Source organism: Saccoglossus kowalevskii, chromosome 15 (assembly GCF_978046115.1).
Source record: "Saccoglossus kowalevskii chromosome 15, keSacKowa6.1, whole genome shotgun sequence".
Classification (NCBI taxonomy): domain Eukaryota; kingdom Metazoa; phylum Hemichordata; class Enteropneusta; family Harrimaniidae; genus Saccoglossus; species Saccoglossus kowalevskii.
In genome coordinates, this window is record NC_140655.1 from 5905587 (window position 1) to 5925059 (window position 19473).

Genomic DNA, 19473 nt, shown 5'->3' on the forward strand with positions numbered 1-19473 from the left:
CATGCGCGACATTTGTATTGATAATCATTGATTTTCCCACAATCCAATGCGGTATGAGGTTTGATCCGGGCGCGACTTCGACTTCGAATTCGACTCCTTCGATACCATCCAATCACCCAAAAAATACCTAATTAAAACTTGGTAACGTCCCAGTTTGTACTCATTGATCTGCACAACAGTCAAAGTCTCCATCTTTGTTTCAATGAGACCCATATATCTCTCACATGCGTGGTGCGACGACTACCGCCCTTTAACTCTGATATACAAAACAAAAATCTCAGCTGTAATGTCGATAATGACAAGAAAAAAATAGTGCTTTCGGGAACCGTACATGCATTTTATGTTTGGCAAATGTTATGCAAATTAGCCACATTCACCGAATTATTTTGTTTTATTTTCTACTTCCTGTACGTGAATAAACAAATAATCTATCACGATTCTCAATCTACCTATCATTTACGTCACATGACGTGATAGAGGGCGCTAAAAAGGAAAAGGTTTATATAATCATGGAGGTATATAAGGTTTATAACTCCATGATATAGTATAGGTCATGAAGGAGATTTGATGATTTAATGTCCATCAACTTAATACCTCTGAACATTTCATTCACTGCAAAGCCAGCTAGCTACACACATGAATCCCCATGCTACAAACAACGGTGACCCCAAAATAACTGCCTAATGAAGGGCAGGCAGAGACAAAGATTTTCACATTTCCCCCGTTTTTGAAGTAACTCACTGTTTTATGTGGCTTTTTCTGCTGTTACATATCCATGAACATAATACCTTGTCCGTATGTATATAAACTTTTGTAATAATAATAATAATAATCTTTATTGAAACCGTATCCCGGAGTGGGATCTTAGTTGAAAATACAATAAAGTAATACAAAAAAGATAGCAAAAAAAAAAAAAAAACACAAGACATTCAAAGACAATAGAAAATAAAAAATAAAATTAAATTATTTGGCGGTTGGTTGAGGCAACTGGCATTTTAAGATTTTTTCTTGTCGTAATTTGAAACAAGTGTGGATGAATTTTCCTAGTTCAATGATTGTTTTGTCATTTTTAATTTTTAGTATATTTGTAAGTTTTTCGTCATCCGTCCCCAAGTTGCTTATATTGTATTTAATATTCTTGATCATGATTTCTCGTTCCTTCTTGTATAAATCACAATTGAGAAGAAAATGTTTTTCGTTTTCAATTTCCTGTTTGTCACAAACTGGGCAAATTCGGTCCTCCGCTAAAATGTTATATCTGCCCCTTTCGATTTGAAGGGTATGAGCACTTATTCTGAGTTTTGTCATAGCTGCTCTATGATTTGAATTTTTGATTGTGGTGAGATATTTTTCATATGCAAATTCTGTTTTAATTTTCCTATAGGTTCGTAACTTGTTTTTATGGTTTTTACCTTTATTGTCATCGTGTAATGTTTCTGTACTATGTATTTCAAAGGATTGTTCTAGTTTGCGCGTTACTGTTTCAGTGATTTGTTTTTCATCAAGAGATTTATGGTTTTCCCAAATATTTCCCATATTTTAATTTTCTAAAATTTGTTTTATGTCTGTTACCCAGTTGTCTTTTCCTTTTTTATCAAGATGTATCCCAAGATTGTAAGCTTCATGTACTAGCGAATTTGGGTTAGAATTATTAATTTTGATCCAATATTTGATCATATATTTTATGCTTGATGCTAGGAGAGGATATCTTCCCAACTCTAGTAGGCTTGCCAAATTACTTGCTTTGCTATTTACTTTTAGAAGGTATTTGCAGAAATGTATTTGTACTTTTTCCATTGGTGTAGACAGATTTGCCATTAGATGCGATTTATTGATGTTCTCGCTCGTCCAAATTTCACTGCAGTAAAGCATAATTGGTTTCACAATTGCATCGAACATTTTTAAGTATGTTTTGATTGGAGTTAGTTTTTCTGAGAATAGCATTTGTTTCATTTTGAAACATGCCTTCATTGCTCTAGCTCTGAGGTCTTCTTGTGCTCCGATGAATTTACCTGATTTGTGTAGTTTAATGCCGAGGTATGTGTAGGTTTTTGTATTTTCAAGTTCCTTTCCATCAACATAGAATTTTAGTTTGTCCTGTGATTTTTTTGACCTACTAAACATGATGATTTTTGACTTAGAGATATTAATATTGAGTTTCCATTTCTGACAGTAAGTTTCAAGAGAATTTATGGCATTTTGTAAGCCAGTATGTGATTGGGATAATACTACAAGGTCGTCTGCATATAGCAGACATGGGAGACTTGTGTTTAGGAGACTTGGTGGGTCATTACGAGCCAAGTCCAATGATATTTTAATGTCATTTACATAGATATTGAAAAGGAGTGGGCTGAGTCCATCCCCTTGTCTAATTCCTCTATTAATTGTGAAGCTGTCTGTTACACACTGTTTAAGTTTAACACATCCTGTTGAGTTCAGATAAATGGATTTTATGATGTTGTAGAATTTACCTGTAATACCACTTTGGATAAGTTTCCAGAAGAGACCTAGATGCCAGATGGAATCAAAGGCTTTCTGGAAGTCAATGAAACAAGCAAACAAAGTCTTTTTGTTGCTCAGGTATTTTGTGGTTAGTTGTTTGAGGACAAATAAATGGTCTTTGGTGCTACAGTTTGGCATGAATCCTATTTGTTCTCTGATAATTGTGTTGTTTTCCTTTAGATGTTTCAAAAGCCGTTGCTTAAGAATGGAGGTGAAAAGTTCACTGACACTATTAAGAAGTGTGATGCCTCTGTAATTGTTTGGATTTGTTTTGTCTCCTTTTTTGAAAATAGGAGTGATCATACCTAAATTCCAGCGATTAGGGATGTATCCACTCTGCAGGATTAAATTGAATAGTTTTTGTAGTGGTTTTATTAGTGGGTTCCTGCTGGCCTTGATCATTTCATTGGTAATTTTATCTGCGCCTGGAGCTTTTTTATTTTTGAGTTTAGTTATAGCATTTTGGATTTCTAATTGTGAGATGTACTTGTCTAAGTTGGCTTTAGGTAGAGAGAGTGATTCATGATTGTTTAGTTGTAGCTGCAATGAGTTTTCGCTCATTGTATTACTTGTTTCTTTACTCAGTTTCCTAAAATGTTCAAACCAGGTTTGACTGTCAACATTATCAGAGTCATTATTTATTTTGGTGTCTTTTAGCTCTCTTAATAAATTCCAGTACTCACTGGGGTTTGATTTACTAAAACTTTCGAGCTTGTTCAATATATCATTTTTAAAATCTCTCTTTTTCTTTTTTATTAGCCGCTTGTATTCCCTCTTCATACTGTAGCATTTTTCTCTCAGTTTAATGTTGTATGGGTTTGCACTAAATTTACTAAAGATACCCAAAATTTCTTTCTTTAGATTATATAGGTCCTTGTTGAACCATTTTGGTTTACATTTAGTTTTTTTTGGTTTTCTCCTGATATGTTTTTTCAGACATCTGCCAGCTGCTTCAATGTAAATACTTGAGAGCATAGTATTTGCCTCATCAATTGATTGTTGTGTATTGTCAAAATGTTTAATGTTAAAGTTATTAATTAAATTTGTAATATCTCTGCTTTGTAGCGTTAGGTTGAATATCAAATTTGACTCGCTATTCCAAATGTAAGTGTCAGTTTCATGTACTAATTTATCACTGTGGGAGTGTGTTATTTTCGAAATATTATTTGTGTAAATTGCATTTGTTTGAAGATGAAAAGTTATTTGGCAGTGATCTGAGAGTAATAAATTAAGAGGGTGAACATAGAATAGATTAATTTTGTTAAATAGATTATTGCTAACAATAGTGTAGTCAACTACACTGCTGCCTTTAGTTTGATGACAAGTGTACTTGCCAGTTTTATCTCCTATACATCTACCATTGAGGATGGTTAGTTCTGCGGATAAACATAGATCCAACAATGAGTCACCATAATGATTTTTTACTGCCAAGTCTTGAGATGCCCTTTTTCTAATGTTAATATTTGGAGCAGATGACTGATAGTTAATTTTACTGAAAGAGGTCAATTCCATAATGTTTTTGGTTCTGGCATTGAAATCGCCTGATAGAATAACTGAACCACGTTTTGAATATCTATTAATATCATCCTCCAATACTTGAAATAAATTTGCGTCTTTCCATTTAAAAATACTTGAATACTGCAGGCTAAGATAAATGGTGCCGTAATAAATATCCTCGTCAAGATTAAAAAATTCTTTGTCTAGGAGCAGTCAGAGAAAATCATCACTTCCACGCTTCACTTGTTTAATGCCCTTTTTTAAAGTGTTTCTGAAATAGACAACGATTCCTCCCGAGTTAGAGCGGGCTTTTTTGTGTTTATCAGCTCGAAATGAATGAAAATGGCAAAAAATTGGCAATTGGATACAGGAATCTGCACCCGTTTTGGTTTCCACCAGACTAATAATATCAAAGTCACTAATAAGATCTAAAAAGTTATTATCTCTAATTTTGAGATCTAAACTACCATGAATGTTCCAGGAAGTACATTTAAGGGAGGGCTTATTAGCAAAATTCATCATATTAAAAAAAAAAAAAAAAAAAAAAATACATTGAAAGCACACAATACCTGAATTCTAGGTCAGAAAATGTTTTCTAAAATGAGAATTTTTTGGAGTGAGTTCATTGAATCTATTGTTTTTTTATATAGCTCGCCAGGCTGGTAAGTAGGTCATCAAGTAATGAATATTGTCTACTGTGTTTTCTTCTGTTGAGTGTTGTTTGCTCTTTGTTTCTGTGACCATTGTTTCGCTCCATGTTGTGTTTAGTGTTTTGCTGGCCCAAAGTGTTGGTGTTAAAATCGGAATCTTGTGATTTGTCTTGATCCATTCTTTGCTCTGTAGCATCTGTACGTTTTATGATGGTCTGATATATATTACGTTTGAAGTTGGTGACTAGGAATTTAGTTCCTCTGTCATTTAGGTGCACTTTGTCTTCGTACAAGTACGATTTAATATTGTTTGTTGCGTCAAGTAGATTGTTTTGTATAAAGTGCACATCCGCTGTGTCTTCACATAATGACTGTAAGGATGAGTTGAAACTAGTTGCTGTTGTGTTAAACTGGGCTTTGTCAATTCTGGGTAGAATACTAGAGACGAATATTCTACTCTGTGGATATGTTTTACGGGTGACGTCAATCAGGTTTACAAATTTCTGATGGTAGTTGTCGAGTAGTGCTTCTTTCTTTGACTCTGTAGTTCTGTCCAGGTCATTAGATCCAACATGTATTACTATGTTACGTGGGTTCTTGAAACTTGAGTTTTCCAGATAAGTTGTCACCTCGCTAATAGCTTTTCCATTTAACGCTTTGACATGGGTTTTCCTGACTGTTGAGAATTTACGTGGATCAATGTGCTTGAGAAAGTTAGCTTGTGAGCATTGGGGGGGGGCTTAGCACTGATCGATGGTTCGTTCACTAGTGGATGTCAGCTTGTGAGCATTGGGGGGGGGGGCTTAGCACTGATCGATGGTTCGTTCACTAGTGGATGTCAGCTTGTGAGCATTGGGGGGCCTTAGCACTGATCGATGGTTCGTTCACTAGTGGATGTCAGCTTGTGAGCATTAGAGGGGGCTTAGCACTGATCGATGGTTCGTTCACTAGTGGATGTCAGCTTGTGAGCATTGGGGGGGAGCTTAGCACTGATCGATGGTTCGTTCACTAGTGGATGTCAGCTTGTGAGCATTGGGGGGGGGTTAGCACTGATCGATGATTCGTTCACTAGTGGATGTCAGCTTGTGAGCATTGGGGGGGGGCTTAGCACTGATCGATGGTTCGTTCACTAGTGGATGTCAGCTTGTGAGCATTGGGGGGGGCTTAGCACTGATCGATGGTTCGTTCACTAGTGGATGTCAGCTTGTGAGCATTGGGGGGGGGGGGCTTAGCACTGATCGATGGTTCGTTCACTGGTGGATTTCTTGTTTGTGAGCATGGGGGGGGGCTTAGCACTGATCGATGGTTCGTTCACTAGTGGATTTCTTGTTTGTTTGCTTACGGTTTTATCATGCTTGACACAGAATAAATCTAGCTTCGTGAAAACATTAACATACGCCGTTGTTAGGGGCGTATCCTAGTCCTTGCTTTTCCAATACTGAACTAATCACTGTCGCTTGGAGGCGTGCTCAAAATAACACCTAAGTGAGTATAAAAACCGGGGGTAACTATACAATGCACAGTTATCTCGCGCTGTGACCTGAAGATTACATTCCCCTAACCAGTGTGCAAGATGTCGACGTCACGTGTATTGAGACTTCTAATGGTTGCAGTTTTTGTAACATCCGGTGAGTAAAGTGTATGATCCTGTATTGTTTGTTTCAACGTCATGTTCACATCACAAAGCCACAATACGAAATGTAGCTTGTCGCACAAAAACTGTTACATGTACATGGATTTCCCTTGGTCTCTATATACCAATTTCCTCTCGTAGATCAACCACGAAAGGAAGCCACATTACGCAAATTGCTAATTGAATGGAGAAATTGATATAAACGTGTTTGAGAATATCAATCACTATGCTCGTGAGTTTCTCCGAGAATCTGAAATACAATCTACAATACGAGCTCCCACTGCTTCGTGTGACAAGGTTTCCAAGTAAACATAAATGTTTCACGTAAATCAACATCAAGTCGCGTTACTTATTCGTTATTTACATTGAATTGAATAGATTGACCTTAAATGGAACTTGTCATACACACTAGCTATTATTAGCTAGTATTTACCCCGTTGCCATGTGAACAGGTGCCATTGTGCGCAATAATCTCCCAAGAGCAATATCAGTAAAACGGTAAAAAGAGACACGTGATTTCAAGCGCTGCATATTTAAATAAGTAAAGCATGTCTTATAGAGATAGCATTGCAACGAAAAACACTACGAGAAAGTAAATATTTTTTCATTTCGCCATTTCTTCCCGAGGGATGACGGCTGAGCTTATTCACATTAAAAACTACCTATACGAACGTTTGCAACTATGTTCATTGTCTGTATAGTGCGTGCATTCTTTTAAGAGCCGAGAAGTATAACGCAGTGAAGTGTAGCGTGGCATAGCGGAATACAGTACAGTGATGTTTAGAACCGTGCGGTGGAGTGTAGGGCAGGGCAGGGCAGGGTAGTGGGGGGTAGGGAAGTGTAGAGTGATGTAGGGTAGTGTAGAGTAGTTGTTCAGGGTGGGGTAGTATGGTGGGATATGGTATGGCAGGGTATGGTAGTAGTAGGGTGCAGACAATTCCCACAATTGTGTGTGACCACAGATAAAAGTACAGTACTCCGAGTTATAACCGAACTCCATGGTTTAACCAAACATCCATCATTGTTAGGAACACAATAGACCTTAACACACGGTTCAAATGTTGACACATAGTCCGATTTCAAACGCTATAAGAAGAATAGAATAGAGCCTTGAAAATTACAACAAAGTAAAACATTCTGTTGAAAAAAGGATACTAACAATAAAAACTTGAAAAAGACGCTCGAATGTCTAAGCAAAAAAAAGGTTAAATTTTATTTTCTGAAGTTGCAGCTGGTTTTTGCATTTCATTTTTAATTGAATGTTCTTGTATATTAAAACAGTTATAAATTTGTTATCTTTATCTACTTTGGCACTGACGTAATGTTAAACATGAGAACACTTATTACCGGAACAAACATATTGACCATGGTTAATGTATTCCCAATTCATTAATTTGAGTCAAATAAAATATACTATTAATTATCGACCAAATTCTAACTATTGCCATGCACTCTCTCTTTAAGAGATGGTGCTAAAATAAATGCCACCCAAGAACGAATTTTGCTTTTTTTATGTCCCAGCTCAAAACAACCATTGATAATGAACAACATCTAAATTATGAAAAGGCAAGTAACAGCATCATTAATTGATACGGTTGAACCCGTATAATACTTTTTTCTGCAGTGTATACAATATTATTATTTAAGTAATGTATTAAACTGATATGACGGTAATAAAGTTATAAATTTGTTTCGCCCTCACATTTATAATATTTTATCCTTATAAAATATTCTTAACTTCTTTTATCTGATATATATCTATATTTAACCTCACAAATTTTCTATCTGATATTGGTACAGTATTGTACCTTCCCATTTCAATCTTTAAGCGATGGGCACTTATCCTCTGTTTGGTCATTGCAAAGCGATAGTGCAGTTTTTATTTAATTATTTGCAACTTTTTCTCTAGCGAAAAATCTGTTATTAATTTGTTGTAAGTTCTCAGATTATTTTTATGATTTGTGCCTTTTTTGCCATTGTGCATGAATTATGTTCATCTTTTCTGGCATACCAGTGTCACAGATGTCTTTCATTAAGCCTTCACTGTATTTTGATTCATTTTTTTCCAAATATTCAGTTTAAATAATCTAATAATTGAATAACACCCGCTACCCAATTTGGCGTACCTAAGTTGTGCCAAGTTTATATACTATGTATATAGATAAAAATAGTTGTTGCCAAGACAAATTCAATCATTATCGCCACAACTGTTCCACCACACGTGTTATGCCTTTAGCGAAAATGGTATAATAAAAAGCAATTCCATCTGAATTTGAACAGGATTTTCTATGTATATATGTACGTAATGAATGGGAGACACATTGGGATTTTCTTAAGGTCATTTCATTATATCGTGTTTTATACTGGTGTCTCGGCCGTATTTTTTGGGGTGTATCTTCGTCGATTAAATATGTAATTACTGATGTAGCTGGATCTGTGTTTGCTGGTTATTTTCTTAATTGAGATTTAATAACATTGTATGTAAACATTGCACGGAGCCCATCTAACTGTCATCTAAATCGGTCTCTATTATACACATTTTATTATAACAGTTGCAGCTCTGGATTGCTATTACTGTAAAGAAGATGGCACACCAGCCAATGATTTTGACGACTGTCTGAATGTATATACGTGCAATGATACTGACCTGCCAGACGGCGGTTCGTACGAGGCTTGTACTACCTACTCCTATTACACAGGTGAGGCATGGCGCTAAACGAGGCATTTTTTATATTATGCATGACCAGTAAGACGCGAGTTGCAATACATTCTATGTCGCTACTATATTTTGTATATGGATAAACAATTCAAGAATATGATATGATAATGAGTGCGATATCATGAACGAACTATACATGTAGCCACTGCCACCATTTATGCTGGTATGTTGTGCTACTTTTTATACTATTCCTGTAGATAGCGCCCTCTAGTGAAAGAGCACTTCTGTGACGTCAAAATGACGTATTGGGTGAAGACATTTCGTGAAATCGACAACTTCTTTTATTCGTTTGTCGTCTAGAACACAGTAAAACCTCTCAAAAATGTAATCTTTATTGATGGACGGCTATGTACAAAACTATAAAGACGATTTGAACGACCTTTGTGTCACTCATCACGTCATGGAAGCGTTTCATCACTAGAGGGCGTAAGATTGCTTCAAATTGTTAAGCTGAATCGCTGAGGTCACATGCAACTACATACATATAAAGCTAAGTAGTCATGCTCAGTGCGACCTACCTAGTTAAGATTTATCTTGGATATGACTGCCACCGATACAACGCATATGATTGCAACTAAAATAAATTGGCGTAATAATTTTAATAATAAACATGACAAATACAAAAGGAAAAGTTTTTTGAGTTTCGGTAATTATTGTGATATGAACTCCAAACTTAAAACTATAATTATTCTTTTACAGATCAGCTGTATGTATTAAAGGGTTGTTACCGCAGTGCCGTCGACACCGACGAATATAGTTATGAATTCTGCCTCTCTGAGCAGATGGATGTATACTGTCATTCCGACGAAGATACCTGGAACTGTCTTGACTGCTGCACAACGGATCTCTGCAATGATGCGATGAGTGCTGTTACCATGGCAACATGCAATTTATCTGGCATTGTTTTCGGATTGGTTGCATATTTTCTACTATTTGTTTAAGTATGTTTTATACGTGACATCACATCTTGATTTGAATTTAATATAAATGATGGCGAAATAGTTTTCCCTACTACTTTTCTACGCCGCAGTTTATTTGCTAATCAGTTGTGTAACACATGTCTGAAATGAACTTCATTATCTTTTGTATTAAATTGGATACTTTGCATTGTAATGGATTTTTTGATGCTGAATCCTCATTCAGTCGACGTGTGTATCGCCTTACACAAAATTAACGGGAAGCTCGGAAACTTGAACATTTTCGGATACCACAAACTCACGTTTTTCCCCACTGGTTAAATAGGTACTCTTCCGATAAAACTACATTAAACAAAATCGTACGTTACCCGTTTCACATGAGTTTTTTCTCAATAAACGAATAATAGAATATAGAGGAGCTGTGGCGATACCAAAGATAGCTTTGCTGTTTCCAGCATAATACCGCCGCTTTCCCATTCAGCCAATGAGCGCACCGCTTACAATTTCAGAAGACAACTTCTATGGGTCGATGCATAATGCAAGTAGTATAAATACCCATGATGTATCTGTGGAAATATACCCACTAATGAATGTGTACAGAATAGTGTTATAGTTGGTCCAGTGGTTTTGGGTTGTTTGTAAAAATTAATTATATGCGTATAGCTAGCTGACTTGGACATAAATGAAATGCTTGACCTTTAACCTTTTCTAAGAGTTAACATCAAGTGAGAAGGATATTCTAAGAAATATAACCTAATTACGTTGTTGCATAATGAATGAGATCTAAAATTAGATACTGTAGTATGAATACTCTTCATGTGATTTTAAGTATTGTGTGTCGTTAATATTTATTCTAGGTTTACACAGATTCCCATTAACACAGTGGCTAACTCGAAAATCCGTTGTAAAGAATACTAGTATTCTAAGAAATATAAGCGAATGACCTTATTACACAATTAATGAGATTGCTTCAATACATTTGTAATATAGTGAAACAAAAAAGCTCGAATGAAAAAAATAATGTTATCAGATATCCCATGTGAGACGAGACTGGTCATTTAGGAAAAGATTCGTCTCATTGTTTCAAATGATGGCATTTTAATGCGATTTTAATAGCTAAAATGGTCGTTAATAAGAACTTCTCATTACTGCTGAAGGTCAGTTGTTCAACCTGCTATGCATCTTAGTCTGCGCAAGACGAGCATTTTACCACGCCAATATAACTTGTACGACTCAATTCCAATTTATCAACAACAATTCCAGTGAATAACCACCATTACACAAATATAAAATAAAATGTTACACCACCATCGGGACTTCAAAACCGTGCATAAAGATTGTGTCGTGTTATAATCTTAACATACGCGGCTTTGTTGTCCTGTCATGGGAGTTTAGATATCCATTGGGTAATTACATTATTAATTCAACAGAATTCAGACATACGTCTTGGCTATACAGGAGTTGTAATGTATACAATTTAGTTAATTGCGACCCACTCGTTGTTAGTCAAAAAATCGGTTAGTCATGGGTCATGGATCTAAATACTGCTCGCCGTGAATGTTAACAACATTTCGCTAATCAGACCTCTAATCAGCTACCTTATGTGATCCATCAACTTCCAACATTGCTGTCACAGTGCCATCGGTGTTACAGTAATAGAAAAGGAGGCCAATTTAGATGACAATTGGATGGGACCCGTACACATACCAGACCTTCATCTCAGATAAAATGTGTTTATAGTAATTTCATGAGCAAATATTCAGAATTTCAGTTATGTAAAAGAAGTAACCACAGTTACCATTGTGGATGAAAGTGGTCAGGATATATCTTTATATTTTCTATAACGTTTCACACTCCCCGAAATAAAGTGTTTTAATGAATGTAATGGCACAGGTGGTGTGCTGAACATGTGATGAATGAAAAGCATTCTGAACGTGAACACATATACCATTACATTCGTTTTACTGATAGTGTACACGTTATTTATGACATGTGTGCTTCTTCTAGTGTTGTTAGGGACGCTATGCAATCCCCGTTGTCATTCCAATATAAAATAATATTAGGGTAAATTAGTTTGTTTATAGAGGAAGTGAACTTTAAGTTACGCTGCGACTAGTATTGTATTTGTCTAATAATGCGATATTATTTTCAATACGTTTTTAAGTTTTTAAAGTTTAGTCGACAAGTTGGATTAATACTGCGGGATACAATCGAACTGTGTCAAAGACCACTTGTTGACAATCAACAGAAAGATGAACCAAAAAAGAAAGTCATTTGACTAATTTGAAAATCTTGACGCCCGATTCTCTGTTGATACACCACACATTGACGCAAATGTAACAAAAAAAAATGTTCATAAAAGTTTTGAATATTCCAATTTTGTGATGGTGTAAGTCAGATTGGTGGAATGTCACTTGCGGTAAATATGTTCCCTATGCAGTCATCACACGGAGATCTGCTGGAGTGACACCATCATGATAAAAGCAGCCAAGAGAAGAGAAGCGATGCAACCTGCGCGTGTTAGATACAACTTTTCCATCAATATCTAGGAGTTGCTGCTGTCTAGATTCAACAGCTCTCTGAATCGCAACTATTGGCCTAAAGTGATTAAATATTGTCAAATCTGAATTTGTCACCATGGGTTTGTTATTCAAATTTGTGGCTATTTCCCTTGTTTCCGTGAACAGAATGTTTTTGTGTTGGGCATAGACAGGGCAAGACATCACAAAATGTTGTTCATTTTCAATTTCAATTTCAATTTGCGTTACAGAGAAAGCATACTATTTCACTTGCTGGCAACTGAGTATGACGTCACTTTTTAATACTCAGTGAATAGTTATTTACATGAAACTTAATGCAGTTTAATATTTTTAATGTTTTTTAAAAAAAATTAGTTCTTAGTTATTTGCATAATTAATGATGGATTTCATTTTTTATGTACTATTTGCTCGTCAGTTTCATGTTGTCTTATGTAGGATTATGTTACTGAAGTTGGATATTCTGCTCATATATTTAATTGCCTTTTTGGAATGAAGCAATGAATTGAATAATTAGACAATTCACTGTAAATAGCCATTTTAGTTATTTTTTTAAATATTCAGAAGAAAGCGGCAGAATGTGAGGTGCACATCCTCGATGGAGGAACCGATTAAGCATACGCCACGGCCTTCGGAATTTTAAATCAGCAGGTGAAACGAAAATCACAAAATGGACCAGACAGAAGCTCGTGCTGTGGTCACGTATCTCTAAAAAAAAAGGATGACTCCCAAAGAATTCTACGAAGACATGGTCACGACACTTGGAAGTACATGAAGTACGGAGCAATTCCGTCATAAAGGGTGACATTCAAATGTTGATACTGCACCCAAACGTCTTTGTAATCAAATAGCCCCCGCAAATAACAAAGAATAACATGATAGGCTCAATTTTCTTGGGTATTTAAAACCCTTTCTAAGTGGATGGGGGTATGTTTTTAGTGTTAATGAATATCTTTTTTTTTTCACTTAAAGCGCGGTGGTCGTCGCGCAGCGCATGTTCGAATTTCATGTAAATAAACAATGTATTTTATACGCGTTGTATACGTCGCTATGAGTCCCATATCGAACAGGACGCGGCACGACGCCTGTGAAATGGCTGCTATTTTCACGTCTAAAATTATCAATTAATACATAAATATTATTAATTTTTATGTTTCTAAGCATGAATTATTTTTTTAAGTGAAAAAATGTGTTTTAAACTCAGTCTACGGCAACTTTATTTTTGTGTATTTTAAAACGAGGCTCCTCATTAGCTTCTCATTTGCATACAGAAATTCCCCTTGTGACGTCAGAAGGGGAAGTCGCATGGCAGCTTGCATTGCCGATACGTGTAAATAAAGCAAATTTCTTGTGCAGTTTTCTCGTCTTTGACTATATTGTCACTTATGTACTTGTTCGTCGAGGAAGAATGGACCATAATGAACACATAGTATCAATTTTTGTTGCATGGGGTTGAGTTAGATGCGAAATATGTCCGTTCTGGTGTAGCTGGTCACCGTGATCGTCATCGACACCGGCGCACGTTTGTACATTGTTGCTGGGCAAAATAGAATTTGACGTCGGAATTACCTCGTTATTTAGCAGGTTACTAGGCACGTCACTACACTGTTTTATTTCATCGATCGTCTGAGTAAAACTTTCAAAATTAAAACAAAAGAGAACATATTTTGACATTCTAAACATTAGACTATAGTGATCACTATAAAATAATTTAAAAAACGACAAATCACAGTTACTAAATAAATGACAGCCGCGTGGAAATAAATTGACATTTTGTTGAAATAGGTGAACACGTCGGGTCACGGCGAGGGCAAGTGCGTTAAAAGCGGCGTTTAATTGGTTAACAAAAATAATCGAGATCGACACACATACAGATAAATTCAGAGTGGATTCGAGTTAGCTTGATCCATGGCGTGATTGTCATAATTATAACATCGTATTAAAACTTTATTTGGTGGAAACACAATGACCAAGCCCGGATTCTTATTTCATAAATTATTACGCAGATCAAGCTGCAAGCATGGAAGTAAAAAAAGAACAGAGGTGTGAATTCGACATTCAACACCAATCACCAAACAATTCAGAAACTTTTAGCCTTCGAAAATGAAAACAATTAGCAGTGTGTAAGGGCTGTGTAATTTCCTGTTTGTCCGACGCTTCGTTTTCGTGTCACTGTCAAAATTATTGCTACCTTACTTAACAGGGACTAAATGGTCTCTATAAAACGATAATCAGGATCGCAAAAAAGACAACTGATTTGAAACACTTGCCGGACGTCTCTCTCTCTTCTGAAATCCGCCTCGGTGATCATGGGCTGATCCGGAATCTATTTCTTTCTAAAGTGTTGCGCCAGGTTTACGTTGTCGGCGTTTCTCTTTAAACCTAGTCGTTTTTTATGGACGAGGACAGTTGAATGAATCTAAGGTTAAGTGATGTCGCATCTTCGGATCGATTAGAAACGTGTGAATACATACACTATGGCTATACGTTTCACTGCAACTGCCCACAACACAACCTCTAAAACCTCTCTCTCAAAAAAAATAAAATAGACAAAAGAAAAAAACGCCCACCGAAAAATGTATATCGTTTAAAAGTATACTGAACGACCAGTGTTATTACGGCTCAGGGGTATGACTTCCTCTCACATTTTGTCATTTGGTGGCGCACTTTCGGCGAGAGTCGGAAATCCGGAAACAGTCGAACGTTTCATGATAGGTGGGCGTGGCTACAACACGAGAAATATCCCAAATTTACTTCGATACGAGTAATCATTTTCAGCAAAAAAAATCAATAACTACCCTTTTCAGTGGGACACAGATCTAAAATGGGAAACGTGAGGGTGGGCATTGCACAAGCACTTTAATTGTGTCGTCAATAAGGGCCAGGGTTATAAATGTAATGGCCTTCCCACATGTGAGGGGTTAATTTGAGTGAGGGCCGGGTCTTTCAGCTCTTGCTTTCTTAGTTTAGTTTTCTGGATTTTCTGCCCTGTATTCATGCTAAAGTCACTCGGAGCTGAAGATAAAATTGCGTAAAATTGATGGAATAAGAATCCTGGCAGTTGTTTGACCGGTCGCTGGTTGTCGCACCAGACTCAAGACCCAAGTTCAAATCCTACCTTAGGCTGAACATCAAAAGGGTCGACCCCTACCCTGGATGAGTGCACCACAGACTCAATGGGAAGGCAAATTCCACTGGCCGAGATTCATTCACTAACGAATGCGACTTTGGGGGGAACCTTTGTTAATGTCCGCAGGTGTTTGTGTTCGACCGAGCCTGGTTGACGTCAGGATAGCGCATTAAAATTGCCATTTGATAGAGAGATAGCCACATAGCCCTGTCATGTAGTCCCAGACTACACCACTATTGTGGTGGGTGGTAGAGCCACAGGAGTGGTATATGGGCGTATGGTTTAGGTGGGGGTATACTTCACCTTAAATTATTGTTTCCTGTGTTTAAAAAACGATGGTCGTGGCACAGCGAATTCCAAATGGACCTTATCAAACGGCTCGGCGACCACTGCCGTTGAATGACACAGAATAAGAAAGTAAGAGTAAGCTCGATGTTATTATAGCTTTGTTTTGACCTGCTATCATATCAACAATGTCGTCGCGAAGAGCACAGTGACCTCTTTATAGTATTGTCACATGATCACATGACACTACTGACGTGTAGATTGTTTATGACAGAGAGTATTGGAAATAAACCTCACTGAATTCGCTAGACCTGTAGGTCCGTGACAAGACAATGTATTTTTTTGAATTCTCCGTTATTTGCAAACATCGTTATGGGGATATATAATGTGCGAACACCTTTTCACCACCGCTGGGAACATGTCTGAGATTATGTAAACTCGAATTCAATAATTATTGTCTGTGTGAACATATATCAATAATAAATATGCATGGTATGTATTCGGTTAGAGTAGTGGGAAACGTTCCACCTTCAAAATGTCACACTTTGGCAAACTCATTCAACCAAAGACACTAGAGAAGAAGAGACGTTGCACGGAACTTCCGTTACTTTCCTTTCATGTTTGCCGCAGTTGCATGTCCCTCTTCTCTAGTGTGTTTGATTCAACCAATCATTGTTTAATATGAAAATTTGTGCTTACAACTCTTTCTAGGGGATTTGGATTATAACACAATCTAAATCCAACGTTAAGCCTATAAACGTTCCATTGTTTTTAGTGCCAAACCCCTTTGTTAAGTACAACAACAAATATTTCTTTGGTGTTTGTGAGCTCTTGTGTGATTGGTCAATGCATGGACAGCTCTTCCACTGCAGTGTTTTACTCCCTATCAATTTGGGACCTGTTTAACCATAGACAGTATAGTAGTATAGTAACACCATTGATGTACATCCATGGTAACACCAAAGTCAAACGCCGTATGCTCAACGCAAGCTGGGCTGGAATATTATAATGAGCAAGTAAACAATGACGTCATATTTACTTTGATGCGATGTCACTACTTTCGTATCGAACTACAAGTATCTTTCCCCAAACGAGTCGTTTTCTTTCCGCAATACGCATCTTTTGAACACACAATAGTTATCTGATGTTCTCGTGAACGTGGTTCACTAGTAAATATTACTTTTAATATATATGTTCCTGTTTAATTGAATAAAATTAAAAGTTAGTTTCAGACGACAGTAATGTTTCCGTACATGCTATATTCAGTTTGTACCCCGTTTTCGACAAAATATTTGAATATTTTTGTTTTCATGATGCATGAATCTTCTTATTATGTTATTGTTTACCGACTATGCTCGTTTTTCATTGTTCTCTGCCACGCATTTTTTTGTCAAACAGACTTTGAATCCGTATGTTCTCTCGTCTGTCACCATCTTGACTATAGCTCACAATCTTTCAACCGGAATTCATGTCCATGGTTGTACCCCGTTTTCCACAAAATACTCGAATATTTTAGTTTTCATGATGCATGAATCTTCTTATTATGTTATTTTCCACCGACTGTGCTCGTTTTTTGTTGTTCTCTGTCTTGCACTTTTTTTGAAATTAACTTTCAATCCTCCCGTTTTTATGTCTGTCGTCATCTTGACTACCTATTCACACTCTTTCAAACGGAATGTATGTGTAAGTTTGTACCCCGTATTCGACTAAATACACGAATATTGTTGTTTTCATGTTGCATGAATCGTCAAATTTTGTTATTTTCACTGACTACGCTTGTTTTTTCTTGTTCTGTCTCGCATTTTTTAATAGACTTTCATTCCGTCTTCCGTTTTCACGTCTGTCGCCATCTGGACCACACGTCCAGTCTTTCAGCCTAAATGCACCTCTACCTACGTTATACCCTGTTTTTATTAATAATTTCAACAAAATAACTCGAATACTTGTGTATAAGTTATTATTTTATTTCCACTATTCTCGGTTTTTTGTTACCGTTTCAAAGGGTTTCTTTTACGTGACAATCAAGAAAACGCAAATCTTCGCTATTTTCGATGTTGATGCCCGGGCTCTGAATCACACACACAGAGTTGTTAACATGAATTGCTGTGTCTACTGCGTTTGGATCTTCTTCACTATCATTTCCACCGTCATCAAAATCCGAAAAAAACCTCAAGCAAATCATCTACACACGGGAACTCGTGATCAGCAACGGCCATTTTAAAACACCCATGGAATACCGTAGGCGACTCTCGTCAACAAAATTACGCATTTCGCGAGAGTTCACGACTCTCGCCGCCTATAAACAGACAGTTTTCAAGACGGCACTTTCTTCATAGTAAACAGATGTGCCCGTAAACCAATTTTGACAGGAAACAGAAGCATGGTTTAGAAGCTAATTTTTTAAAATCACTTTTGACCAAAAATACACATTTATGTGCATATTTCAAACTACAGTGTCCATAAAAAATACTTACAACATTTTAAAATTCATACAATAAGCTTTCCAAAAATATATAGTTTTGTGGACAAGGGAGGTCATCTTGGTTGCCTAATTAACTAATTAAAATACTAATTAAAATACCTGTCAGGTAAACTGCATCTCTACATTAACGAGGAATCGAAATAAACATTTAGTTTATGTTAACGGTTAGTTTAAATTAGCTTAACTTTTTTCCAGTCTAACCTGCTACAATAGAATCGCTGGAGTTGCTTGTCCTTCCTACTATATCCTACTATATACGTCCAAACGCCACCCTCTTGACTGGAGATCTGTGTTGAAAAATAACCCTTTGTTGTTGCGGTGTATGCAAGAAGATGAACTACTTATGTTTTTAACATCACTTCACCTATTAACAATTCACCCCTAGACGTGATAATTTCATTTCAATAGTAAAAATCCGTTCTCAAAAATCCAAATAATCACAACCTCACCAAAACTCATTTTCTATTCTTACCCACAAGCCACACCCAGACCATTCACCAAAACGAGTGGTCTGGGGTATACTAGTACTCTGACCCATGCCGAGGACTTCCTGTTTGTAATGCTATATGATAAATCTGATTAACTATCACGTGAAACCAAATGAAAATCATTCTAAAATAACGTATTTATACCCAATTGATTCTGAATTCATTGACCAGGGAGAAAGAAATGACATTTGCAATAACGAGCAGGTCCGGGTAGTAACGTCCGATTGACGAAATATACCTACATTGAATGCTAATCCATTTCCAATAACCAAATGTTGTTGTTTTTTTGCTGTCGTACATTATCTTCGGTAATAACTCCGAAAGTGAAGGCTTATCTCTTCAGCAGAACGTAGCCGTTTAAACTTGCAAAACGTGTCTGTTTCGACCGATCATCGCTTAAGCAGCATACAATTTATTTATTTTTTGACTCATTTATTTAAAAAATACGAACGGTGTCAATATTTAAAACTGCATTTTGTCTGTCACTGGCGTGCTTCAAAATGATATAGATCTTGGCCGATCGTATTTTTTACAAAGGACATGAATGTACAGCACTAATTTCACCCAACCTCCCGCTCGCCTCTGCTTTTTGGTCATTTTTTTACTCGCTTTTGCAACCGCATGTTGAACAAT

The 19473-nt window shown here is 36.6% G+C and overlaps 1 protein-coding gene across 1 annotated transcript; it reads left to right on the forward strand.

Moving 5' to 3' along the window:
• The first annotated feature begins 6149 nt into the window (after nt 1-6149).
• On the forward strand, nt 6150-10114 carry LOC146733887 (uncharacterized). The gene is made up of 3 exons (XM_085508269.1): nt 6150-6277; nt 8835-8981; nt 9701-10114. The coding sequence occupies exons 1-3, from the start codon at nt 6223-6225 to the stop codon at nt 9940-9942; spliced, it is 444 nt and encodes a 147-aa protein (XP_085364395.1). The 5' UTR covers nt 6150-6222; the 3' UTR covers nt 9943-10114.
• The last annotated feature ends 9359 nt before the right edge of the window (nt 10115-19473 follow it).